The sequence below is a fragment of the Orbilia oligospora genome (genome assembly GCF_000225545.1).
Source record: "Orbilia oligospora ATCC 24927 unplaced genomic scaffold scaffold00188, whole genome shotgun sequence".
Lineage (NCBI taxonomy): Eukaryota > Fungi > Ascomycota > Orbiliomycetes > Orbiliales > Orbiliaceae > Orbilia > Orbilia oligospora.
The window spans coordinates 630,404-657,660 of NW_011645745.1; the positions used below are offsets into that span (position 1 = coordinate 630,404).

Genomic DNA, 27,257 nt, shown 5'->3' on the forward strand with positions numbered 1-27,257 from the left:
GTAATATTTACTTAGTTTAGACTGTATCATCAACTCACTTGATATCTTATAAACACAACCCTCCATTCCCCCCCCCTCCAAAATACCTACCTCTAACTCCAACTCTACAATTTTTCATATATGAACTTAACTGCAATCTACTTAGTAACCCCTAAAACCTTTCAAGATCCCACCAACAAATATCCACCAAAACCTAAGTCCACCAAAAATCCCCCCCCCCCCCCCCCTAACCAACCCAACCAACCCCACAGGATTCAAAATTCCGCATACCCCTACCCCCAAGTCCAAAGGAATACCCTTCACATGCCAGCCAGACCAAACCCACCGGCCGTCAAACAGGATTCGATATTATATTATATACATCATCCCTGTTTACTAATACAATATTCTAATACCCACCACCATGATTCAAAAATGCCACCTAAAAGAGGGGGAAACCGAAAAGAGAGGAAACCGAAAGGAAAAGAATACCAGTGTAACCAACATCATAATCATCTCAATAACGTAAATACTCTAACTCGAGCCTACAATACAATTAATCACTCTATAAAAGATATTATCGCCAAAAGCGTTAAGTAGTAATCTGAAAAACAGCAGTTCCTATATCCTGTTTAATTAGGTAGTTATCTCGAGAGTCTAGTACATGTATACACAACAGGATCAACATATCCACATCCATACCCGCATACATATCTTCATACGAAGATACTACTAAGATCTATAACTTGATTATAAATTTACTTATAATTACTTAACTAATCGATTCGCCCATATGGAAAACGTATACTCCATACCCATCCTTCCATCTTACCTCCCACACTTCAGAAACAAGTACACCAAATTGCAAATAGGTTCACCAAACTCATCAAACGGACCAGAAAATAAATAAATAAAAATAAAAATCTTTAATTCAGTTATATAAAGTATATACATATAATCCCCCCGCCTCTTCCTCCCCCTCATCAAAAAAATCCAGACACTATTCTTTTGGTATCTATCCATCATAAAAAAAACGAGCGTAAGAATAGTAATTGTTGTTTTGTTTTTCGCATGACAGAACAGATAGAGAAAAAAAGAAAGAAAAAAAAGGAGAGCCATAAAAAAACCATCTTGCATAAAAAAAAAAAACTACTCGATCGAAAAAAACACAGGATTAGAACACAGTCTGACCCCTTCATCTTGTCCCTCGAGTAGTATTTCCTTTTTTTTTTTTTTTTTTTTTTTGGTTATATATGTTATGAGCATGAGTATGCGAGTGTGTGTGTACTAATCCGCCGTTATAAGAATAATTTGTAAGGGAAAAAAAAACGCCGTAATTGCTCCTTCTCCCAGGCAGAATGGATAATGATAAAAAAAAGACATTAAGAAATTTAAAAAAAAAACACAAGCAATCCCGCGATAAAGGTATAGAGTGGTGGAGCTTTGCGCCCGAGTCAACGGCTCGTGATATAAGAGGGAAAGAAAAAACGCAAGCATGAAATGACAACGACGACTAAGAACCTCCCATTTAGGGTAAAGTTCCTAGAAAGACGAATTGGTAGTACAGTGCAATAGATGATATTATGCAGAAAGAAAAAACAGTTCGAACGCCCCGGACGGTAAAAGAAAAGAAAAAGAAAAAACTGTTCATTTGCACGCGTTCTCCTTTCAGATCCACCCGCCAACAGCAATGCTTTGTCCAGCAACAGGTTGTGGTGAGATCATGTGTGGCATCGGGATGGCGTGTCGCCTATCCGGGATCGTAACCGCCGGCTTCCTTCTCCTCTCCGGCACAAGGGGTACGACAGGAGAAGTAACAACTGGGGAAGAAACTTGTTCGTAATCGAATTCAATAGGGTAGAGAGCCACATCCCTAATGACATCCAAGTAATCCTTTGCTGAAAACTTCTGAAGTCCCTTTCGAACCATCACATCGTTGTCAACAAAGTCGAGTCCCATATCTTCAGCCAACTCCGAGACTTGAGCGAGTTCGTGAGCAAAAGGGTTAGTCTTGCTCGAGTTACGCTTCGGACCGAGTTTCAAGTTCGGGTTTGAAATTGATCTCCTCGCGGCCGAGACTCTCGGTGGTGGAGGAGGCATGGTCGACGGTGAGATAGTTGTTGGCGACGAATGAGAACCTAATGAGAGCCCGTTATATGCGGTAGGAGAGTTAGAAGGGCGAGAGTTTGATGGCATTGGTTGTGGTCCCTTGTAAGATGATGGCGTGGTTCCAAAATTCGAAGTGATCCTCCTCGGGTCGGGTGACTGGCTGGCTTCCTCGTTTTCGAGTTTGTAGCTATCGTGGCTAGATCCATTAGAGATCGACGAAGAAAGCGACGACGTGCTTCTGATCCTCTGCAGGCTGCCAGATTGACGACTGGAGATAGACATTCCTGCAGACTTTCCGATGCTAGATCTGGAATGACGAGGAATATGATCAGGTGGAGGAGTGGCAGGTGGAGTCAGAACGTCTGAGATCGCAAGTCCCAACTCTGGAGATAGTGGTCCTTTGACCGAATCTCCAATAGTGGAAGCCGGAGAGGGTGGTTGATATCGACTAGGTCTCGGGCTAACAAACACATCAACCTTTGGCTGAATCTTCTGCGACATTCTTTGAGGAGCAGAAGTAGGAGCAGCGGCTGGCATGGGATAATTAAAACTATTCTGATGTTGAGATTGCAAAGGAGAGTAGCCAATAGACGATGCCGATTTGCCTGTAGGACTGGGACTCCTGAGGGTAAGGGAATTGTAAGAGAGCATATTGGTGGAAGAAATGAGCTCTACGGGCGCTGATATTTGAAACTTTATGTTGTCCTGACTGCCACCGTGGGTACTGTTCCTCGATGATCGGCTAGATCTTAGGCTACCGAAACGGCTGCGGTCTGTTGGAGTCTCTGGAGGAGGGGAATCGCGCAAGTTCTTTGAGTTGCGATGGAACGCTTTGGAGGCTCGGGATATTCTTTCCATGTTTTCTTTTATATATATAGTAACCCAAGTAGGTATGTATATGAGAAAAGGGCTGTCGAAGTCCTTTGAGATTTGAGATTTGAGATTGAGATTGATTGATTTGGGTTGGATGTAAAAGGCAGCTGCCTTGTTGGGCTTAAGTCGAAGTTGTGAGCCTGGGCTGGCCTGGAGATTGAGGACGATTATGCGTTGCGAGATGCGAGTTTGTTGTTGTGAGGATCGGGTGTGTGTCTGCGTTGTTTGTTTCCACCTGTGAAACCAAAAAGATCCGATTTGAATGTGCCCGCGGTCTCCAAGACAAAGTCAATTCAATTGACAACCGATATGATATAACAATATCTACTTTTCTAAGAAGTACCTGTCGAAGGCTTCTCTAAATATATTCCCACCTCCTAGAAAAAGAAGAAAGAGAAAGAAAAGAAAGAAAAAAAATGTGGAGAAGGAAAAGAAGAAGTAGAAGTAGTAGAAGAGGAGTGTGAGGGGGTGGACAGCAGCCTGGCTATAAAGGGCAGTCTACCAAAAAAGGGAAGCCGTGCGGTGCGGGTGGTTGTTCTGGAAAGACGCTGAGGGTGTGCCGAAAAAATGACCAGGGCCTCCCAGCTATTGCCCGTCACTTCCTTCTCTTTCCTGCAGGGTCAACTGGCTAAAGGGAACACAGTCGTCCAACGTGACCAACGTTAGTTCGATTTTGGACTATGGAGAATCCGGTGGGTTTTGACAGGCAGCCTTCCGCACTTCTTTTTCAAGCCAGGTAACTAAATAAGTAAACTAGCCAGATGCACAGATGCACGGTGGTTGTGGTTGCGGGTGGGTGTTTAGTTAAGTATCAAATGCTGCAGGTCAGAAAATAAAGTGATCAAAGAATAGAACACAATGCAGCGCTTGCCGAGGAAATTCAACCAGCTAAGAAATACCGAGTTAGGCTAGAGTTGACGGTATTCCGAGGATGTAATGATTTTGGCGAAGATCCAGGGCTCTTGAAACAGCTGTCCAAGGGCGCGATTTCGATCAGGGGCTGTTTTTCTTCTTTTCCCAGGAAAGCTAGCTAGCGAGCAGGCAAGCTATAGCGCTATCGATAGAAAAAACCAACTTGTGAATGCTTGTGACAACGATGCTGCTTGTGAACGAAAAAAGAAGTAGAATATGTAGTCGGATGCAGCAGGCTATTTCTGGCCTTATCGATTGTTATATTTGTATCTGTCTGTATGTATAGAAGGGAGGGGTAAGAGAGAAAGAGAGTCGGCTTTCTCACGGCAGGTGCCTAGTTGGGTCTTCGTCTATCGGAAATGTGTTGTCGGTGAGGTGGTTCTCGTCTGGCCAAACAGGAAGGAGAAGATGAATGTATGAATGAATGGACGAATGATATGATATGGATAAAATATGCAAAAGAGCTGCTATCGATGATGATTATGATGATGATGTTCCTTTTTTTAAACCAAACAAATGCAAGAAACCGATTGCGTATGGATGTTAGTAATATGATGAATGTAGTCGTAAGATGCAAACCGCAGGCTGCTGCTAGTCAAGTCACTGCGATACTCGATCAAACTTCAATGATTTATTATTATTATTTCTTTCTTTCTTTCTTTCTTTCTTTCTTTCTCTCTCCTTCAAAATGTAGAATAAAATGCAATCATGAATAAATGCATCCAGCAACTATTCACACATGCAAAAAACAAAAAAAGGAAACACGAATGAGAGACAAAAAAATGGAAGGAGTGACCGAGACACCGAAACGAAAGGGAGAGAGAGAAGAGAAAATAGTGAGAGACAGACGACTCAAACGGAGGAGAACATGACAGGATGGCGGAGTATGAAAGGAGGGAGGGAGTTATCGAGACAAATATATCAGCCCACCGCCCACCACCAATACGATACGATATACATAGCACATACAATACATAGTACGGCGCAGACTTTCAAAGAAAAAAAAACTAAAAGCTGATTCGATTCGTGAAAAAGGAAAAGAAAAAAAAAGTTTTACAGTCTTCCGGTCTCACATACTTTCCGGGCTCGTGCGGTGAGACGAGTCAACCTTTCTCTTTTCCTTTCTTTCCCGAGCTGAGGTGCTTCGTGCGACAGCTGTCCGAAGGGAACTCTCGTTTTTCTTTACATTTTGCCTTTTGAGTTCAGAGCATTGACCGGCAAAGGAAACGTCAATAATTGGCTCGTTCACCGTCTTTGGACGTTGAATTTTTCTTCTTCTTCTCTTCATAAACTTCGTTATCATGATGCGCTGTAACTATAACTACATGTATACAGATATAAATTAATAGCCTCCTGCATCTTCCATGCAAGAAAAGCCGAACAAAAAGATGAATCGAATCGTGCCAGATGTCGCGAGAAGTGTAATGCCGGCACGGTGGGGGACTCGGTACCGGTACCTTGCAGGTAATACCATGCGACTAGCTTCGGATCCAGTATCGCTCAGATGTCTATTTGATACACTACAGCGGAAAAGGGAGGTAAGTACAAGGTACTAGCAATAATCACGATATCTAAAGTATGAATGTAAAGTACTCACGAAAACGATATTCGAAGACTCTAGACACATACATAGTACACACGGGAAACTGCGAGCTCGTGCTAATTTAATTTTAAATTTTTAAAATTTTTTTTAAAGAATCCCCGTACCTGCATAGACGACCAGCTCATCGATGCTGGTACAATGTCTGTCTATAACCTTCGAAATCCACATGTCGACGTGGTATCCCATGAAAGGACCGAAAAAGAGAATTTCCCCTTGCATTCCCCCACATATCATATAAACTCTGTATCCCACCGCTTTTTTCTTCTTTTCCCCAATGGCAAAGACATTCCCAAAAGTATGTATCATCTAGATAAATAAGTCAGGACATGTATCTCTACTCGCTGACTCGGTCCAAAAGAGTCAGTCCAGCAATGCATTCCCAACGACTTATACGACACAACTCGCAAGCTTGTCATACTCCACCCCACCCCTACATAGCACCCCTATAAAACCCACCCAATAATATGCACAAACGTTGGTTCCCCCCTCGTAAGGTGATGCAAAGAGGTCAGATCCACCGCCGCCTGTTGTTGGTTGGATTCCACCTGTTGAGTTGAGCCAAAAAAAAAAAAAGTAAAATGTGGGTCCAACATCTGAAACTGGGAGGGGGAGGAAACTGCTTTTTCTTTTCGATGGCGCCTAATCCCGAGCTGTGGGTCATCATCCACACAGAAAGAGAGGACCAAAAAAAAAGTCAAAGGCTGAACTTGAGCTTAACGAAACTATAGGAAAGAAAAATACTCTGACTCTCGAAGCTTTTTGGATGGAAAAAAGGCTAAACCCCGAACCTGGATATTCATCGTCAGGAGGTACTTTGTCCTATGTCATTGTGATATAATAATAATATGGGATGAAATCGCTCCCGGATCAACGGGTTAACAGATTATCCGGCCCGGGTGTCGATGTCGAACACCCGTCTTCTCTCCACGGTAAATGCATATTACTCCTAAGTAGTTAATAGACCACATGGCCAATATCTAATATCTAGGCCAGCCAAGGGGCTCAACTACACAGTACACCTCCACAGCATCCGGCACGTCGGTTCTCGGAGAACACAGTACGGTATATTCTAAGTAAAGGCAAATCCTGAAACAACCCCCAGCATAAGAAAAAAAAAAGAAAGAGTTACGGTGTCGCGATAGGCCTTACCCCGAGGGACCAAAGTCTCCACAATACATACTTCATACTCTGTAATTGTAAAAAGAGTTTCGTCCTTTCGGGACAGCGCGACGCAATCGATGTCAAGCCACCGACCGGGCTTGGGGAAGATCTTCGAGAGCGTCTTAAAGTTAGCTTACAAGTCGGATTTTTGGTGACGCCTAAAACGCCCACCGAAGAAGTTACGAAACTTAAGCAATTGTCAGATTGATTTTTTTTGGACGTTTTGTGATTGATACTAATTTTCGATCAGTGACGGAGAGTTTATGCCACAGCCTGGATCGGTCCGGCTGGCCCGTGCCACAGTTAGTTTGTCATGTTTAAATATATACATGTGGCGCATGCGATCATCATCATCATGTGGCTGTGCGTGACTCTCTATATAACTTCGTGAGACAAAATAATAGTAAGAGCCCAAGGATGTATGTGTATATGTACAATGCCGTGCTAGACGGGTTCCGGCGACTTCACCCACCGGTCACCGAAAGTCCAGTAAATAAGTTAGTGGGCTGTTTTTAAGAACATTATCATCTGATGATGAAGTCCACAGTGGCCTTTCCCCTCCACAACAGGAGACCCAATAACGGCGAGCTTTATCAGACAATCCATATAGCAAACAGACACCGTTTCAATCCCGCCGTTTCGGTGTCCGATATGAATTGAATAAAAAATAAAGAAAAGTTATTCTTCTCAAAGGAGAAAAAAAGAAGAAGAATGAAGTTTGTGTAGACGCAAGCCAAAAAAGTTGCAAAAAAAAGATGAGTGCGGTTTATGTGGATCGAACACATGACCTTTCGATTTAATGATTGAAGTGTGACTTCAGTCGAATGCTCTCCCTAAAGTAGACTGTTAGACGATTTGTTTGATTGATATGTTTGTTGAATGAGATTGTATGCTTACCAACTGAGCTAAACCCGCTAGGTTATTGATGGCGGATAGTGAAAATATATTCTTCTTATAGGCAGAAATGATTTTGATTTTGATGAAAACGAGGATAGAACTCCACGGATATATCCGTTTCTTAGTCCTTTCGTAAAACTTAGAGCAATTGACACAATTCTGATGATCTCAATCGATGCAATCCATTGGATAGTCGGGTTACCCCGCCTACCCCCCCCATTTGTTGCTCAACCAACGGGACAACGATCCGGAATCTGCATATCTGTGATAAACATGCACCCTCTATCGATACCAGTTTCGAATCCTCAGATCGATCCGGCTTCTAAGACCAGACGTAACAATGGTGCCGTCGCCCATGCAAAGGCTAACGAAGTAAACCAAATTGCCCCGCACTAAAATCGATAAAAACCCTACATATGGCGGGCCGACTAGCAAACAACCCCCGCACCTTCCGATCCCGGCCATGCATATATCCCCACTCCACACAAACCACCACCACCATCGAAGCCAAAAAAAAAATAAACCTCAGAAATTAATGTCCCAATCCAAAAAAACTATTGAGAAGAAAAAAAGAAGTTTGAATGCGGTTTATGTGGATCGAACACATGACCTTTCGATTAATGGATTGAAGTTTGACTTCAGTCGAATGCTCTCCCTGAGATGATGTGTTAGTGATATGTTGTTATCTGATTTGTGTGAAGAGTTTTTTGTAACTTACCAACTGAGCTAAACCCGCTTTCGATGGAGAGTCGCGAAGTTTTTGGAGTACGTTAGTGGTCGGGCTTCTGGGTCACTAGGGTGGAGACTCGTGATGATGCTAGAACCACTTCGATGTTGACTAGTAGTGTATATGATAGCGTAGATTTTAATAGTACGAAATAGTTTTTACATTTACTTGGAAAGGGATAGCGATATATTCTCAGCGGCTAACGGTAAGTCGACAATCTAAGATCACTTCCAGATCTATCATAAAATTCAAGTTTCCAAATACCTGCCATGTAACTTTCCATATTTCAAACCATCTTTTCTTTCAATGAGAAAGTATTTCCAGCTCGTATTTTTTCAATTATCATTGCTATTATTGCCATGCGAGACTAGATACCATTGAAAGCCTTTCTAATTCGATAAATATAAAGAAAATGTAGGGGGTATTCATAAGAAACTTGAAACATACTTTCCATCGCCAATTCCAAGGCAATGATATTGAACGGGAATCTCAAAGGCGCATCGAACCTGGTACCGAATGAATGCGCGGGATATCATCCGGTTCCCGTATGGAGGTTTTCTCCTTTCTCTTCCCTCTTTCATAGATCTTACATACCGGCAGATATATCCTCCCACCCGCTTCTTTTTCTAAATTATTGTACTCATAGCCCATGCACACGGCTCACCATCTTCTTAACAGAATCCCCCAAGTTCCTGAATACAACGAGATGAAAATAGCGTCTAACTCTGTCTATACAGTATTTCATCTCCCAGCGGAATCTATACCATTTCATTTACTGTATACCGTAAGAAGGTCTCAGATATATCTACCGCCCGTTACTTCAACGGAAGATGATCAAGGTAGTCTCCATATTCCACAACCATGTTAACAGAGCCAAGTAACCCACAAAGTAGAACCTTTAGCTAACTTCGTTGGGGATTGTCACTTTCACTGCGATACCAATAATCATGAATGCATGCCGTGCGCGGGGTATATGCATAGACCTCTTCAAAAAAGATTCACACTTGCGAGTGCGCCTCTTGCTATACTACCTTTCTCCACTATACTAGTTCACAAACCTTGTTTCGCAATTTTTATGCAACTGGATTACATTGACATCTGGGTTTGCGGGTAAATCAAAAATAGGTACCGCCTGGCTTGGATGTTCCATACCAGATATATATATGCGGGGTCAATTTAAATTAGCCCACGATCACGATATAACATAAATTTAGCCTCGGGATACCTACTATTACGGCTGCGAAATATACATTTATAGCGTCTTAAAGCCAGCTAGTTAGCGCTGAACTAGACGGAAATAGAAATTACACGGAATAATTTATTTTGTAACTGCTCGGTGTTCCCGACGGACAGTATAAGGAAGATACTCCATAGGGTTAGATATTGGTACAAATCTCCCACATTCAATTGTAGAATTATTCTCAAAAGCACAAATCCATATGATAACCACTTGTAAAAACGCTTGATACGGAGTAAATCTTTTTCAAAAAAGAACTTTGTAATAGTATAATTGGTTGAATAGATATCAATTTCGTAATCCACGAAAGTCGATAAGACCCTATAACATAATATATCCCAACCCGCCGTAATTACTCGCAAGCATACTATAGTACTATACCATGACATCAACAAGCAGTTACAAAGTCTCAAAGTCACACTAATCCCCAACAAGCTTTCACGGCATACATACAATAAGACCAATAACATCGTTACATGTTTTCTACACCATGCATGACCCTATAAGGCTGCATCAAAACATCGTTCAAAAAAAAACTTATCGTGTGACTATCTTCCCAAATATTCAAATCCCTCAACCGAAACTAGGACTATATAAAATGGAAAATATAACCATATTGGGACTTTAAATGCTATGCACTGTCAGCATCTAATGTAAAGAAGCGGGGAGACCCGCCACTATAACGTTAAACTCCTCTCCTCCTCCCACTCTTTTTCTACAGGCAGGTAGCAACGGGAGTGAATACAAGGACACCCATGCTTTCTCTCGCAATTTTTTTAAAAGAATATCTGCAAACCATCGCAGTCGGGTATTACTTCTACTGGCCTTCCAGAGCCGCTAGTCGACCAACACAAAACCCCTTTGTGGCATTTATGTACTTCAAACTTCAGCCGCGCGCTGGGCTGAGAAAAAAATTGCGAAAAACGTCCAAGCTAGGTACTAACCAAATTAATTAACAAACAAAGCTTGTCTACAAAGAGCTCGAAACCCGGTGATCTGTATGCACATATCAGGCGAGAAGTGCTTTATACATGCAGCCCTACAGCCATATCGTCCCTATCCAGGGTTTTTCCTAACGTCATACAGAGTTAGGCTGTACAATTAATTAAGCTTAATATTTTCTCGGCCGTTTGAGAGAAAAAAGAAACTAGCGCCAGAAGGGGGGGTTTCCATGGATCCAACCCAGAATATATCGATATCATGCATACTCCCCGTTATATACTCTAATGCTTTATATACACCGTTGAAAATTTACGTAAAACTCCTATTTTCGTATGGATATATATACAATTATATTAATATATTCAATGATTCCAAAGACACTCTTATTGGCTGGTTATATTTTCCACTAGGTTATCGTTTACAAAAAAAACTCGGCCGGTGCAGGCTGACAAGATACCCTGCTGAATATGAGGAGGATTCTCGAGGCCTAGTCTGTCATGATATGACTTGGCAACTTCAAGCTTTACCTAGTCTGTGAAGATGATACGTGAATGAATGGGATCATTGGCGATTGCGACTCTTGGCTCGCTAAGTTACATGATCATGATGTTTAGAGCAGCGCAGTAGGGCTATGGATGCCTCCGAGGTATTCAATATGATCCTCAGTATTTCACGCTTTGATAGAGGAGGTTTTGTCTATAAAACGAGGGTCTTTCCTCGACTTGGGAATCTCTTTTTCATTCTACATCAGCAATACAATTCAGTATCTCAACAGTACAATCCTCTTCTATACTCTAAGTGAGTCTATCAATGATTGTAGTTTTCTATTGAGAACTAGAACTTCATTACTCTTTCATTCATATCTATCATCAAAATATATATCTAACAATTACTTCTTCCCATTAGACTTCACACACACCTCTAAAAACCTACAAAGTTTTTTTAGACCAATCCCCTCAAAAAAAACATTCGTAAGAAACCCCGTCTAAAACCCTCCTCAAACCCTTCTTCTAAACTCAACTAACCAAGTGACAAAAAAAAAAGACCATGACCGGTTTCATCAGAGTCTCCAACAACTCTTCCTTCGCTGTCCGCGTCTTCGTCTCCAAATACAACGGCGGCAACGACGACTGGTTCACCCTCCAACCCGGTGGTAGCGACAACTGGAGCCGCAAGGGTGGTTGGGAAGTCGTTGTCTTCAGAGATGGCGACGATACCAACCGTGTCGGAAGATATGTCAGAGCAAATACTAGTCTCGTGTTCAATGGGTTCGATAGTGTTGAAACCGAGTCTATTTGAAAGAACCAATGAGCATTAGTTTGAATAGTTAGTACCTAGGGTACTAAGATTTGGGGGTTCTGAACACTACGCGGGGGCTACGGGTTCTCTATGAGGAAATTTGAAATTTCGGATGGATATGGATGACCGATTGGACCATTTATGCGATTTTTGTTTACATGTTTTTACGAGAATGTCACCTGTTATTTAAACCTATGAAAAACTATCACCCTGAAAAACCATATTTAAAAATATATATATGGTACTTTTGTGGTCATACTTTGCGAAATAATGGTGTTTTAACGTGCATACTGAACATTCTTTCTGATTTTAACTATTTGAAGCTATACTTTTGAGGCCCTACTGAATATTTCTATGATAATAATAGAATATATGCAATATACCCTCTTTGATCTTCTAATCGGGTCCAAGAATACATAACAATATCGATATATCTAGCAGCCTTAACATCAAATTACAACCACTAAGATCGTATATTCGATCTGTATTCTCTTCAAATCTTTGAGGTTGGATAATTTACTACCGTATATAGTTTTGACACACTAACAATACCTATGTTTACAAATAACTTACTATTTCCTTTGTACGACGGTCTAAAATTCATTTGGTATTTGGTTTCCAACATGTTTTCCAACGTAACCTTAGCTTACTCGTATATGTATATATCATAGCGCGTAATTTCGAATCTGAATGATTAATCTAAGAGACTTCATTAAAATATTAAAACTTAAATATGAACGATTTTGTCTGATCAGAATTGTCCGTATCTACCTGCTTATCGGTATATATTATATCTGCGCCGAATATGGATATATAACTTGGCGCACTTGATCCAAGTACACAGTACTTACGACTAGATCTCAAAATCCCTGATAATCTAGAACCTTTTAAAAAATAAAAATAAAAAAAAGTAAGAATCAAGAAAGAGATAACATCCAAAACCCATGTCAATCTGATCACCCGTCAACCGTCTTAAAATTATAAAATTTCAGCCTCAAAAAGCTTAACACCCCAGGTACCAGTCCAGCCAAGGGGGGGCGTTGTGTCTGTGGTAAAAAAAATGCCAACCTTTGATTCGTTCGATCACGGAGATTAATTTCCCCAAACCTCAGCATTTCCATTTTAGTATTAGCCCAAATAACTTTCCCAGCCCCGGTTTCGTAGCTTCAGAAAGGGGGGGAAGTCGGAACATGGCAATTGTAAATAATTAATATAAACACCAGTTGATAATCCCACTTTTGTATGTTTCTTTTCCCCAGATTGATCATCCATTTCTCGTTCACTCGTTTTTAAATTTTCAGCCCTACAGAACCTTCGATCTTCGATATATACTTTTCGCGTTTATCTATTCGTTCATTAGTAGTACGTTCAGGATATCGATACCTTCACTCACTATCAAATACTAACCCCTGGCCAAAAGATACAATCAACAAATATACCAAAAATGCGCTTCTCACTCTTCACCGTCGCCACCGCTCTCCTCCTCAGCCTCGCACAGGCAACTCCAGTTCCACAAGAAGAGACCGAAACCCGTTTGGGCTCTCACAACTGTTTCGCCTGCAGTAGCAACGGTACTCCGAATACACAGATCGAATCGAAGCCTCCTACCGGTGGAATCAATCCTGATGCTTGGTGTACTTCGACTTGTTTGCGTAAGTGAAGACGTGATCTATTTTTTATTTTATTTTATTTTATTTTTTGGTTATTGGGCTGGGGTGAATTGGTTGCGTTACTAACGACCTTTTTGAAAATTGTAGTTTGCAACGCTGGATCGGATAATGATGATGCTTGTGCTCAGTTGAAGAAGTACTGCCAAAACTATTAATTAGATGCGGATTCGATTCGATTTAATTGATATAAGGGAGGTGGATTGGATGTATGGAGGACGAATTGATATTAATATATACACCGACTAATATCCTAATCGATCATTGGAGTCAGCACGCGTACTACCCTCGCCTACACCAGAACATATATTCGGCGGCCTCGAAACATATGAAAAGCAACCGTTCCATGTATAATATCCGAGTTTACAACTTATTCTGTATTATTACACTACATATCTACATATCTAATATATCTATGGAATAGAAGGAAATGGATCTAACTTAAGTTCGAAAAGAGAGATTCGATATATTACACTATCGTACACAACTTCCCGATTCATTCAAACTTCACTATATACACTTTCCCAACCTCCCACGCCTTATCTTACCCCCTCTTAAACTTCTCCGCAGTCTTCAAAATCTCCTCCGCAGTCTTCAACGCCAACTGCGGTAACCCCGCCATTCTCGCGACTTTCACCGCATGACTCCTCTTATTCACCCCCTTCCTCAATTTATGCACAAACATCCACCCACCCTTCTCATCCTCCACCAAATCCGTACAATAAGCTCCAATCCTCTTCCTCCCCTTCCCCTCCCCCTTCTCCCACCCTTCAACCAACTCCACAAGTCCATGAAAATGCGTAGCAAACAGTACTCTACACCCACAAACCTCCCATAGATACCTAACTACCCCACCAGCGATAGCAAACCCATCATCCACCGTTGTTCCCCTCCCGACTTCATCCATGATAACGAAGCTGCGAGGGGTGGCGTTTTTGAGGATATAAGCCGTTTCGATCATTTCTACCATAAACGTGGATTGGGAACGGTAGAGGTCGTCTGCTGAACCGACCCGACTGAAGATTTGGTCTATGATACCGATTTCGGCGTGGTCGGCGGGGACGTAAGAGCCTGTTTGGGCTAGGATTGAGATTAGGGCGTTTTGACGTAGGAAGGTGGATTTACCGGCCATATTTGGTCTAACATATATAGTGTCAAATTAGTATTGTAGGATTGAGATGATAGACGGTTATCTACTAACCCGGTGATAATCCACATTCCTTCCTCCCCACCGACCCAGCAATCATTCGCCACAAAAGTTCTTCCCAAATCATCCAGACTCCTTTGAACAGTCGCATGTCTGCCCCCGACGATCTTATGTTCGGTACTCATATTTAAAATGGGTCTTACCCATCCGCTTTCCTTCGCTAATACCGCAAATCCAGCTGCGATATCAAGTTCATCCAATACAGTTGCGTTCCTTCTTAACGCGTGGATATTCAGAATAACTTGTTTTCTGATATCCTGTAATACCTTCTGTTCTTCCGCACGAATAGCCAAACGGGCCATTTCTATCCTAGAACCGAGTTTTGTCCATTCGGGGAGATGGTAGGAGTGTGTACTTTTTGAAGAACCGACGCTGATTGCGGAGGAGAGGATTCCTTCTGTCATATCCGGTAATGTTCTGGATTTGATATGTAAGATATGACCTAACGATGGTGTCCATTTTAAGGCGACGAGGTGTTCGCTAAGCATTGATTCGTCGAGGAGACGGGTTTCGAGAAGTTGTTTTTCGGTCATGAGTTCTTCTAGGCTTTTGTGGAGCTTTGTAAGTGTCTTTGAGGCTGTGGGATGCATTATCCATGGTTCGACTTTTTCTCTATCGACTTCTTTTAAGATTCTTTGGGTTCTTGGTTTTATCGTCTTCTTCACCGTCGCTTTGGTAGTAGGAGTAGTAGCAGCAGGAGTCGCAGTAGCCTTCTTCCTCCCTCTCTTCTTCGGCTTCTCCTCTTCTACAACCTCCTCCTCCCCCTCCTCCAAACCTTCCTCCCCTTCCCCTTCCGCCTCCTCACTCAAAACCCTCCCCCTCTCCACCGCCTCCGCCAAAGCCGTTATCTCCGCCGCCTCTCTATCCTCAATAGTATGTCTCAACATCAACCCATTCTCATCAATACTCCTCAAAATCCTCCCCGCCAACTCCTCCAACTTCTCAATCCTCCCGATCAACTCTTTCACAACTTTCAAACTTTCTTTCTTCCGAGGTAAATGGGAAGATATACAATCCACTATATCTTGAGTTTGAATTATTGTTCTGGCGAGGGAGACGAGATCGTCTGCGTCACCGCGACCTAGTGACATCTTTTGGACTAATCGTTGGGAATCGTGCGTTAGTTTTAGTTTGTAGCGTATGTCTTCTAGTAGCTTTGGTGAGGCGATGAAATGTTCGACGAGGTTTAGACGGTCGTTTATGATTTTTACACTCGTCTCCGGTGATGCTATATATCACCAAAAATAAAAAAAATAAATCAGTAATCAGATTCCCCCTTTGAAAAAAAAGAAGAAGAAGAAGAAGAATAAGAAGAAGAAAGAATGTTTTCATACTCAACCAACTCCCCAACCTCCTCGTACCCCCTCTAGTAACAGTCCTCCTAACAGTCTTCAACAAAGTCCCAACTCCACCTACAACCCCATCCTTCAACGTACTCCTAATCTCCAACGCCCTCATAGTCACCGCATCAATCAACATATTATTCTCCTTCGACCTCCTAACCGGCGGTTGAAGTTTCATACTCAACCCTTGTAACTTCTCCTTCACATAACTCAAAAGCGTACTCCCCGCACTAATCTCTTCATTTCCAAACCCTCCTACTTCAAGTAAATTCCTCTTCTTCGAAGAAGAAGTGGAAGTAGAAGAAGATTCAAGAAGTGAAGCCCAAGATTTCGTATCCAGCGGTGAAATCGTAGAGGTATGAAATGTCAAAAGTCGCTTTTCCGAGGTAAGTAAAGTAACCTCTGGCGTATTTCTGCAGGACTCATCGATCACTATCTCCCGCGGTCCTATCCTTGCCAATTCAGCTGTAAGTGCTCCACGGGTACTCCCCTGTGTGAAAAAATCTCCAGTAGATAAATCCAACCACGCCAGTCCCACAGGACTATCCTGCCCTTCTCCTTCATCACCACTACTACCAGAAGCCGAAGTAGAAGTAGAACTCGAAGCAGAAGTAGAAGAGGAAGAGGAACCCCCACCAGGCCAAACACACAATAAATAATTATTCTCCCAAGGATCCATAAACTTCTCATCGATCAAAGTTCCCGGGGTAATAATCCTCACCACCCTTCTTTCCCACAATAACCCATAACTGGCATGTTCCTTCTCATCCTTATTCGGATTCGGAAACTCCTCGGCGATGGCCACGTGACGTGACATATCCTGCACCAAAACCTTTAAAAATCTATCCAACTGGAAAAATGGAAATCCTGCCTATTTTTTTCCCTCCCCAAAAAAAAACCACCCCCTCCCGAAAATAAAATAATCAGCCAAAATCATTCCACATAATAATGTATATATGCATTAAAAAAAGAAAAGAAGAGAAAAGAATGGATTAAGAAAGAAAGAAAAATAAATACCATAGCAACCCCCCCCCTCCTGCCCCCTCCCCCTCTTCCTCCCAACCTTCAACCCCAACCCCGGTCCCACCTCCTCAGCCTGTTCAAAATACAACTCATAAAACCCCCCAACCCTCGTCAAAACCACACACTCCCCAAACCTATCGATATTCTCTCTCGCCTGTGCAATAACATAAGAATACTGCGGTTCCTTAACTCTCGGTAACTCCGGCAATGGTTGTAATGATAACGCCCCCTGTGGTAAGGCTAGTAATGATACTGTGGTTTTTCGTTTTGCTAGGTTTGAAGGGTTGGTTGTGTGGAGGGTTCTTCTTGTGGTTGTGGTTGTGATGTGGATCCTGCGTGTGATTCCCAGATAACGTGGAATATGATGTCGGGTAAGTGAATGAGTGGAGATGGGTGTATATCCCCATTTCAATCGTTTCATGGTTCCTCGCGCGCTCCCACTAGGGGTGGTTGTGGTAGACCAGCCGTGTGATAGTCTGCCTCGTGGGGTATAAAATGCACGAGGATTGAATCGAAAAGACGCCGCAGCTAGCTAGTTAAATAAACTAGACCCTTTGTCGTACGCACGCGTAAGTATGCATATGGTAAAGAGAAAAAAGTGTCAAGATTTTGCGTTGGACGTTGTTGTAAGATGTTTGGACCAAGAATAGATGTCTTGGCGCTTCATCTGGTTTCTTGGAGGTAACGTTCGGTTCATGGGATAAAGTGTCTATGATTTGATATTCAGGTTTACTTCAATAAATTGGTTGGTTGAACAATTCGATTCTACCTAGCTGTATATATAGGATAACTAGGTCTGAGTGGAGTCAAATACATGGCAATGAAAACTACAAACTATGCGCACTTATAACATCAACATAGCAATTATCAATATCACAGCTTACAATCTCAACTACTTCAAGTATGCACGATAAGACATGTGAATTACACAAAAGGAAGCATAATGGTATAAACCAGCAGTCAACGACACTGAATCAGTCGCACCACCATAAAATATCAACTTCAATTCTCATCCTCCCCCAGTAACTATAAATAATAAACCACCAGAACCTATCGAACACCGATCTCTATACAGTTTGCACATTAAAAAGAGAGAGAGAGAGAAAGCGAGAGCGAGAAAAGGGCACAAAATGCCAGATAGTTCAGAAAAGCAACATAAATACATAAGTAGAGTAAAAAGCCACTAGTGAGAAAACAGAAGCAGAATTAAAGCCATCTCGAATAAATAAAGGAGAAACGTATAATGAATAATATCCCACTGGATTCGAGTTTCTGCTTGGATGGTTTTGTGCGTAAGGATTTCACCCTGAGAAACGCCAGAATGCAAAACAAAAAAAGGAGATATGACTATGTGAATGGGTTGGTTTTGTACACGGGCGAGAAGATGGAGGCGGGAGGGGCGTAGATAGAAGGAAAGAGTCGGGTTACCCATATAAAGTGACTTTGATGGTACAGTGCAGATGTATAAACAAACCCGCAAACGCCATTTCTTGCAACATATAATGAACAGCGGATAAAAAAAGGCGGGAAGAGGAGGAGTATGTAAGAAAGCAGAACAAAATAGAAAATCCGGAATTGCAGTAAAGGAGAGGACGGCCCTAGTAGGGGGCGTCTTCCAAGGTGATCTCGACGCAAGGCTCGACGTTAACGACTGTACTGCCAGTCGTTTGGGTGGGGAACCCTTCAGGTTCCACCACCCCTTGTGGACCGCCTTCCGGTCCGGCCCCAACCGTGGTATTGTTCGTAGTAACGCTCGCCTGGTAGGTGTAGATAGCGTTATTAGTGCAAACGAATGCACTATTCGGCAGCTTATCCATCAATCCATCGGGATTGATGTAGAAGAGGGCGTTGTCGTTTTGCTGCTTAAAGCAGCCATCTGGGTAGATGATGCATCGGCCCAGAACCGGATCGGTGGCCTAGACGACCGGTTGGGCCAATGCATCAGGTGGCAATGAGCCACTCGCCCGCACCTACGAAATATTATTAGTTTCATGGTCTTTGTTTAAAAACAAGAGTTAATAACATTAAGCACATACCTCGTTGAAGGCCTGCATCGCCTTCGCCAAATCCCACCCCGTTTGCTCCAAGCACATTTCTGCAAACTTGGGTGTGAGCCCAGTTTGCGACATCAGCTGCTGGATCATCTGGAGCATCTGCTCCTTCGGATCCAAGACAGCGATTTGCTGTGGGGGGGCGTTGGCGGCCTGCTCGGGGGCGGCCTGTGGTGCCGCTGGCTGCGGCAGCAGGGTCTCTGCCTGCCAGGCGCTGCTTCCGCCGTAAGCTCTTACGAGCAGCATATCTCGGCGGACGAGATACCCGCCCGCGCCGTTCGGGACCACCAAGAAGGTCCTCGTGAAGCTTCTCTTCGAAGCAACCCCCTCCATGGCCACGTTCTCGGGCTCCTCATACTCCCCGTGAACGGTCAGAAGCATCCCGACGGTGTCCTCATATGAAATATTTTTGCTGTCGTAATTCCATTTCAATGGGTCGGTTACGTCGTGGAAGGTGCGGGGAAGAGTGTCCCAGATTTTCTGGATGGCCGTAGGCCCCTTTGCGCAGCGGTCTTTAATGGCTGTCGGGTTGCGTAGCCGAACCATGTTGCGAGACTTCGGGATGTAAGAATCCCATTTCTGAATGTTGTGCTTCGTGTCACCACTAAGGCGCGGAGCAGAGACATTGACAGAGATGGAAAACATCGACTGGTTATTGTAAAAGGTCTGGACGCAAAGCTTACGGTCCGTGTCAAACGCAGGGAAGAATCTAGAAGCTGTTAGCGTCTGCAGGCGAGGGAGGTTCTCTGAGGAATACATACGTCGACAGGAATTCGTTTGTGTGATCTTGGTCGTCAATGACGCCACTTGGTTGGATCATCAAAGGCATGGGAGGGAAAGACCCAGGGCCAGCCGAATGATCATTCTTTGAAGCCGGTGGAGGGTCGGGATAATATACATTATCCAACATGATTAATGATTTCCACCACTTCCTACAGTCCTCACGATAATTCGGTAGTTGAGTGATGGGATTTCCGGTGAGAAGAAGCTGTTCCAGCTTGCGGAATTTGAATCTCCAGGGCTCGAGTTGCTTGAATGTCGTGATATTGTTGTTCTCAAGGCTGAGATTCTTTAATTCTGGAAATGTAGCAGCAAGTGAGGCGACCATGCTGATGTCGTTCAAAGTATTACTGGCCAGGTTTACACTGACGACCGAGTCTCGCTTCTCGGCCCTATTCGTAAATTGTTCGTCGGCAACTTTCATCATCGCGGGAAACATTTTGGCTCGGGTCGAATCTTGGTCGAAGAATCCGCTACCCTGCAACTGTGGATGTGTGCCTAAGGCGGAAAGGTCGAGCATCTTCGAGGCAGCAACGTAACGAGACTGAAGAACATTTTTCAACAGTGAGGCTAGTTGTTGGGCTTCCTCGGATCGATCAACGGTTGGCTTTATAGCCGCCTGTATGCTAGCAGGAAGTTCATTGACGGGCTGTATTCTGAGGTTGCCGCCGGCGAATTTGATACCGTCAAATTCAAGAATCGTGGGGACCTTGACAAGCGGGACTTGGAACATGATGTTATCCCCAACAGGTCGAACCTACAAAAATTTAGTAGTCGATCAATACTAACCTAAAATGGGGGTGAATCTTACTCTTCTAAGCTTTTCCTTCAACCTTCTTTCAAGGAAGAGGATGGTTTCTGAGTTAGTAGCCTTTAAATCCTTCCATCCCGATACCTTCATCTCGATAAAACCGCCAGCGGGTTGTTTGATCCCATTAACAGTGCCAACTGGATGGCGAGCGTTGCTTCGTACAGGCCGGAACCCTTTCGAAGGGCCCGTCTCTGGTTTCTGACCAGGGGCGGTGTTCGATCTGGCCGGTCTTGGCTTAGCACCACTGATAGGGCGGGCCCGAGGGCCGGTGGGGGCTTGGCCACTCATGTCGAGATCGCCTTCTCTATCGAGTCTCGCTGATTGTCGTCTTTTCTGTATTCCTCCGCCGGCTCGGTTGCGGCCAAGATTGGCCGGAAGGGAGCTTCTACCAGTCATCGTGGCTAATATGTAGGTGACGATGGGAGCGTATTGATGTAGATAGGTTCTTTAAAGTTAACGAAAACAAATGTGTTTCCGAGTTCCTTGGGTTGCTGTTCTGAAGGTTAGAATCAACTTGCTTTGGTTGATTGCAGGATGCAACGAAAAACGAGCAGTGGTTCTTTTTGCAATTGATAACCTTGAAAAGAAGTAAACGAAAGCTGCGGATGGGTTTCTTATGCCTTCGTAAACAGAGCAAAACACAATCAAAGACGTGAAGTTCTTTTACCCCGGTGAAAGAAAGAATTCAAGCGTCTTGAGGAGTAGTTTTTTTTTTTTTTACCGATCTCTTCGAATCGAGTTGCGCAGAGGGGGTTCTTTGGATTCGTCAAGATCGGGTTCTTTGGAAAAGCAAAGATGTGGGTTCTTTGGTTCCGGGGGTTTTGGTTCGTCGGAGTCTCTTATGTGACTGGACTGAGGCAGATAGATGGAGAAGTGATGCAGGAATCAGAAAGCCCAGTAAAAGATACAAAGGCCCCGTTCAACTCCCTAGTTCACCTTTATCCTCCGAAAAAAAAATCCGTTAGCATTAAATCGTTACATGTTCCTAAAAGGTACAGAAAAGTGAAAAAGAAAATCTTCCAAGGCATCCAGCAATTCGACAAGAAACCAAGAAAAGGCATCTCGATAATCCGAAATCACGACCACTATTCAACCGTCCCCATATTGTCACGAAGAACCACTACACCAAACCGTGCCAAATATTCCAGTCTCCAGTAAATCATCGTAGTCCGTACAGCCCCGGGAACATGAGAGAGAATTCTGATGATGATGCCAATTGCCGGTGACCACCAGGTGTTCACCGTTGGCATGGTTCAAATTTAATCGCATCAGACACCTCCATGCTGGCGTAAGAGAGTATCGAGAATGATTTCGAGGGAAGGAAGGGAGTTAAAAGGCCAGAGAGAAAAAAGAGAGAGAGGTGAATTGTGTGTTTGTGTTTCGAGTCTTCATCGTTCTTTGTATCGTGGATGTCGATGGAAAAACGAGCCTTCTTCAAGTAGGTCTAGCGACATTGCTGGGGATCGTCGTAGAGAAGCAAATTCTCGACCAGACCTCCGGCGAAGTAAATCGGTATCCAAGAGGGGGATTGTTAGCACTCAATAGCTCACCTGTGAGGTTTTTCTTTGTTGTTTCGGTGGTTTTTACGGGACGGCGATGGTACCGTCGCAAGGATCTGGGAGGTGGTCGTTGCTTGGAGATGTGTTCCAACAACCAGACGCGTCGTGAGATTCGAATTTACCAGAAATCGATCTGAAAGGATAGTAACAAGAGGATCAGAGAGAATCGATGAGATTGTGGAAGTTTGGTGTCGGCTCTAGGAGGAGGAAGAGTGGGATGTTTTGTCGTCAGGGTTGGTGGTGTGATGAAGAGGAGAATCAGAAGAGATGTGAGGGAGGAGTCAAGGTCATAGGCAGCACAGGATCTTGAAATTCTGCGTCACTGCCGCGCCACACATTGAAACAAACAATACACGCCACAACACAAACGATATCCCATCCAGCAACACAACAACACAGCCCATTCAGACGCCACAACACGGTATCCATTCAGCCAACGTTCTGGTAACGAGACAGCAAAGGCTTTCCGGCTCAATTGGTCTCGACCGATTGGCACTTAGGTCCAAGTACATACTACCTGGTCCTTAAATACTTAAGTAATTACCTACATATGTACTTGCGTAGGTAGTATTAAACTCAAATTCTACGATAGCATCGGTGATAGATTCATAAGAGAAATAGACTAGATTCTACGATCTATATAAGAAGAACTACTATATAACCATATCGAAAGAGCACACATTACGTCGAAATTCTCAATTTTGTATAAAGGATAAACAGGCAAAAGGAAATCGTAAATCTTTTAAAACCTTCCATACAAGAAAAAGAAAAGCAAGAATAAAAAAAAACAGGAGCATACGTTGAGGGAAAAGGAGAAGAAGAAAGAGGGAGAGGGGTTGAGAGAGAGAGGGGAAATAAAACACTGAAGAACATTTAGAAATCATCGACCATATAAACTCCGGCGTTGTGTGCGAGGTAGAGAATCTATCCAGAAAACGGTAGACAGGAGGACACAAGGAAAAAGCAGGAAGTCGTGAGTGAGAGAGTTTGAGGGAGGGGGAAGAGGAGGAATTGAGATTAGGGGTGTGATAGTGATATGAAAAATTAAAGAAGCACAACATAAAAAAAAGGTCTTTTCGTTCGTCACTTGATTCCCGGAAATGCTTGAATAAGGAGAAGGATACACGAGAGCTCAAAATGAGAAACGTGGGAGACAGCGGGAACACTGAGAGGTCTTGAAAGGTAGGGTATGTGGTACATGGTTTCGTCCCCCGCTTCCCTTCATTTGCGAGTAAGAACTACAAACAGAATATAACTATAGATATCGACGAGAAAAGGTTATCTCCCACCGATACCAGCAGTGAAGACAAGAATTCCATGAGCAAGAGGATCGTCGGGATATGGTCGGACATTCTGATGAGGATATGATGTCGTCGTAGTCTGTTTACTGAGATGCGCATTGGACACGCTCGTGGCCAGGGTGTTCATCATCATCCTCATCCATAGGACCGTTGACAGCTCGGGCTTGAGCTTGAGCATCCAATTCCTCAACATTGACATCGTCAACCATGGCATCTGCAGGGATTTCTGATGCAGGGCGAGGTGGAAGGATTTCGTTGAGCTTCAGGATGACGTCCTCATCGGCGAAGTGCTTCGGGGGGAATTTGATCTCAAACTGGATGAACATGTCACCGTAGTCATGATGCCTGTAGGAAGGCATACCTTGTCCACGGACGATTTTAAGTTCGCCTGTGAAAAAAAAAAAAAAAGAAAGCGAGTTAGTATCTAATTTCATTCGTGTTAGAGCGGTTTAGGTCTTGGGTATAGCTTACCAGGGCTAATGACTTCTCCAGGTAAGATCTGAACTTGTAACCAACGCTCGTCGAGGTGCTCAATCGCGATTGTGCCACCAGCCAGGGCCGTCAAGAGGTCAATCTCAGCCTTGTAGAACAAATTATCATCCTTCCTCTGGAAACGGGCATGCGGCTTCTGCTCGATGACGAAAATAACGTCACCGGGAATGATATCTGGGCCAGCATCTCCCTCACCTTGGAAGGTGATTCTCTGACCGTCCTTCATACCCTTGTCAACAGGGACGTGGATGACCTTTCTCTCAAAGACCGTCTTTTTACCCTGGCAAGCCTTGCACTTATCCTTCTCCTTGATGATTTCCTTTTCGCCGTTACAATCCGGGCAGACGGTCTGGAAACGTTGAATCATGGGACCCATCTGACGCATCATAGTCTTCATACCGGCACCGCCGCAACCCTTGCACTTAGTGACACTTCCTTCTTTGCCGCCGATACCATTGCATTTCCCGCAAACAACGGTCTTTTGAAGAGCCAACTTTGATGTTTTGCCCTTGTACAGATCTTCAAGGGAAACTTTGTGAACGTGGACGATGTCACGACTCTGCGAGAATGTTAGTTAGTAGAGCTCCGGTTAATAAATATGGGAGCTAGCTAGTTAGTCTAGCTACGTACTCTCTTGGGACCCTGTTGCTGCATGCTTCCACCACCTCCGAACATTCCACCCATGCCGCCCATGCCACCGAAAAACTGCGAAAACAGATCTTCGGCGGACATGCCCATATCGGCTCCAGCACCAGAGAGACCTTCTTCTCCATACTGGTCGTAGACTTGGCGTTTCTGGGGGTCTGAAAGGATTTCATAGGCGTGCGATAGTTCTATAAGATTCGTTAGCATGTGCAATTCAAGCTAGAAGCTTGTATTTGATGGTTTCGAGCTGCATACCCTTGAATTTTTCTGCGGCTTCCGGGCTGGGATTCTTGTCGGGATGGTATTTTAGGGCGTTGAGTCTAATATCACCAAAATGTTAGCCAGAAGCTCAAAGAAAAAAAAACAGCGACTTGCTGGAAGCAATAGCTATCTAGAATCCCAGGATCGGCATGCATACCTGTAAGCCTTCTTCAATTGCGCCTCAGTGGCGTCCGCCTCAACCTGTTGATGCAAACGAGCTTTCAGTAAGAACCGAGCCAACTCGGGAAGGAACTCGAGTAAGTAAAAAACTGGCGACGTACCCCTAGGGATTGGTAGTATTTCATATCCTTAACCATGGTGGGCGATTTAGGTCGAATTCAAAGTTCGAGGAGATGATATTTAGAGTAGTAAAATCGGCTGGTCGAGATGTAGGAAGAGGATCGATGATGAAGGTTTGTCAGATGGAAATAATTTTCGTTATCGGCTGTATTTTTAGTGTTCACCCCACCAGAAGCGTACGCAGCAAACAGCGGTTGTTGGAGATAAAGATGAAAAGCTATTGCGATCTGAACAAAGAATCTGAACGAATCGGAGGTTAGAAAAGAGGAGAAGTCGGAAGTGATGATGAAGGGGAGAGAGGATGAATGGATAGCGATGAAGGCTGAATAATGTGAAGCTGCTGTGAAGGTAATAAGGTCAAGGTAATGGTAATGGAGGGGAGGATCGAAGGTGGTGGAAATAAAGGTGAACGAAAGTCCGACTGGCCTAATTTGTCTTTGTTTTTTTTTTTTTTTTTCGTTGGTACGTACGGCCCTCGCAGATTTTGCCTTAGACAAACAAACCACCAAGGAAACAAAAAGCAAAGAACGGAAAGAAAATCTTTATATAGTAGGCACGTACTTCGATCTTGTGCTTTGAAGGTAAGAGGTACTTACTGAGGTACTTGGTTAATACGGGGGAGGAGGTCAAGGTTGGCTGGTATCTCGAAGTTTCTTCCTGAAAGAATGAAAGAAAGCCGAAAAGAAAGAAAGAAAGTGACTGACAATGCTAATATATTGACAGGGTTGACAAGGCTACGAGTTTGCGTTTTTTATGTAAAAAGCGAAACCAGATTCACGGTAGAAGAACTGCGCCTTTAAGGATTCAAAGCAGGCAGACTTTGGATGAGAATAAATAATTCTATCGTGGTGATATCTGGTGGATACCTGCATCTGGCATGGTGGTAGTAGTATATGATCTCGTCCGCAGGTTAAAGCTTCGCTGACTATAACCCGCTCAAAGTCGCTACTAATAACTAGCACTTCTCTCTATACAAGTACTTGTATATTACTTCTCCCGAGTACTCTTATAATTAACGGAAATAACAAGTTAGTTTTTACTATAATTGATATTGCTATTGCTATTGCTATAAGATATTCAGTCTTATGTTAGTACCAGAACAGAACAAAGGATTCAATATCACCAATTCCGAATCCACCGCGAACCTCGCAATCGGCATCCAACTAGCTTGGTTTCTTTTCCTTTCCTTTCCTTTCTTTTCTTTCCGAAACCGAATCGCAAAGAAAGAAAGAAACCATCTTCGAGGATCCATGAGTTTCCATCGCTTTCCATAGCCTTGTCATCGGCTCAGGCGGGTTTAGTTTGGGTCATGTCAAACCCCTGTTGCTTCCAAAACCAGCTACTTCCTTACCGATCCCCCATTATTCTTAGCTGAGTATACTTTGCTTTTTTTGTTCCCTTTGAATGACTGTCGAAGTTCAATTGATTGCACATAGGGATTTGGTGTATGAGATATGCATGCATGGAGTCATTCCATCTGATCTGTGGATACATGATGTTAACCAGATGGACGCTGAGCGAGACATCGTCTAAGTATCAGGCACAAGATGCGTGGGAACTGTCGGTGGGGCCTTTTTCCGGGAGCTCGTTCAGGTGGCGCAGGCAGGACAGTGTGGCTCGGTTCAGGTGGCTAGTGACAACATTGCCAACGCAAATTCTCGTTCTGTTAGTAGAGAAAAGAGATTTATTACAGGCTGGTAGGGTTTATACTTCGTGTAGACCGCATCTGCGATACGAGACTAGGTTTTATATACCTTAGTCTGTAACGATCATATATACTACTGTTTTTATATAAATAAATGTAGTCTTGTAAATTATGGTGGCTATATCTATATAACTTATAGCCATATCATTATTGCTATAACTTACATCCTAGACTCTTTTTTTCAGTCAGATTATTATAACTATTATATTCGCCATGGGGAGTGTACTTAACTACTATCAAATAATCCGATGTATATCCGCCATTGGCAGTGTATACATGTACTTACCTGCTGTTCTATAGACACTCTCGTGGAACATCCATTGAATCTTTCGCTATAATAGACCTTATAGCTTAGCCTTGTATTGACACAGAC

At 43.4% G+C, this 27,257-nt stretch overlaps 6 protein-coding genes across 6 annotated transcripts; 2 read left to right on the top strand and 4 right to left on the bottom strand.

Annotated features, from left to right (window-relative positions):
- Nucleotides 1-1,647: 1,647 nt before the first annotated feature.
- On the bottom strand, nt 1,648-2,946 carry AOL_s00188g201 (uncharacterized protein; the record flags this gene model as incomplete). Its single annotated transcript, XM_011128449.1, has 1 exon — nt 1,648-2,946. The coding sequence occupies one exon, from the start codon at nt 2,944-2,946 to the stop codon at nt 1,648-1,650; it is 1,299 nt and encodes a 432-aa protein (XP_011126751.1).
- Nucleotides 2,947-11,487: 8,541 nt separating this feature from the next.
- On the top strand, nt 11,488-11,739 carry AOL_s00188g202 (uncharacterized protein; the record flags this gene model as incomplete). The annotated part of the gene is made up of 1 exon (XM_011128450.1): nt 11,488-11,739. One exon carries the CDS (start codon nt 11,488-11,490, stop codon nt 11,737-11,739), a length of 252 nt encoding a protein of 83 aa, XP_011126752.1.
- A 1,444-nt stretch (nt 11,740-13,183) lies between these two features.
- AOL_s00188g203 (uncharacterized protein) lies at nt 13,184-13,564 on the top strand (the record flags this gene model as incomplete). Its single annotated transcript, XM_011128451.1, has 2 exons — nt 13,184-13,391; nt 13,497-13,564. 2 exons carry the CDS (start codon nt 13,184-13,186, stop codon nt 13,562-13,564), a joined length of 276 nt encoding a protein of 91 aa, XP_011126753.1.
- A 386-nt stretch (nt 13,565-13,950) lies between these two features.
- Nucleotides 13,951-16,773, bottom strand: AOL_s00188g204 (uncharacterized protein; the record flags this gene model as incomplete). Its single annotated transcript, XM_011128452.1, has 3 exons — nt 13,951-14,545; nt 14,608-15,841; nt 15,948-16,773. The coding sequence occupies 3 exons, from the start codon at nt 16,771-16,773 to the stop codon at nt 13,951-13,953; spliced, it is 2,655 nt and encodes an 884-aa protein (XP_011126754.1).
- A 1,804-nt stretch (nt 16,774-18,577) lies between these two features.
- AOL_s00188g205 (uncharacterized protein) lies at nt 18,578-21,017 on the bottom strand (the record flags this gene model as incomplete). The annotated part of the gene is made up of 4 exons (XM_011128453.1): nt 18,578-18,895; nt 19,016-19,739; nt 19,792-20,567; nt 20,622-21,017. 4 exons carry the CDS (start codon nt 21,015-21,017, stop codon nt 18,578-18,580), a joined length of 2,214 nt encoding a protein of 737 aa, XP_011126755.1.
- A 2,547-nt stretch (nt 21,018-23,564) lies between these two features.
- AOL_s00188g206 (uncharacterized protein) lies at nt 23,565-25,196 on the bottom strand (the record flags this gene model as incomplete). The annotated part of the gene is made up of 6 exons (XM_011128454.1): nt 23,565-23,869; nt 23,953-24,532; nt 24,604-24,806; nt 24,874-24,938; nt 25,037-25,080; nt 25,161-25,196. 6 exons carry the CDS (start codon nt 25,194-25,196, stop codon nt 23,565-23,567), a joined length of 1,233 nt encoding a protein of 410 aa, XP_011126756.1.
- Between the last annotated feature and the right edge of the window lie 2,061 nt (nt 25,197-27,257).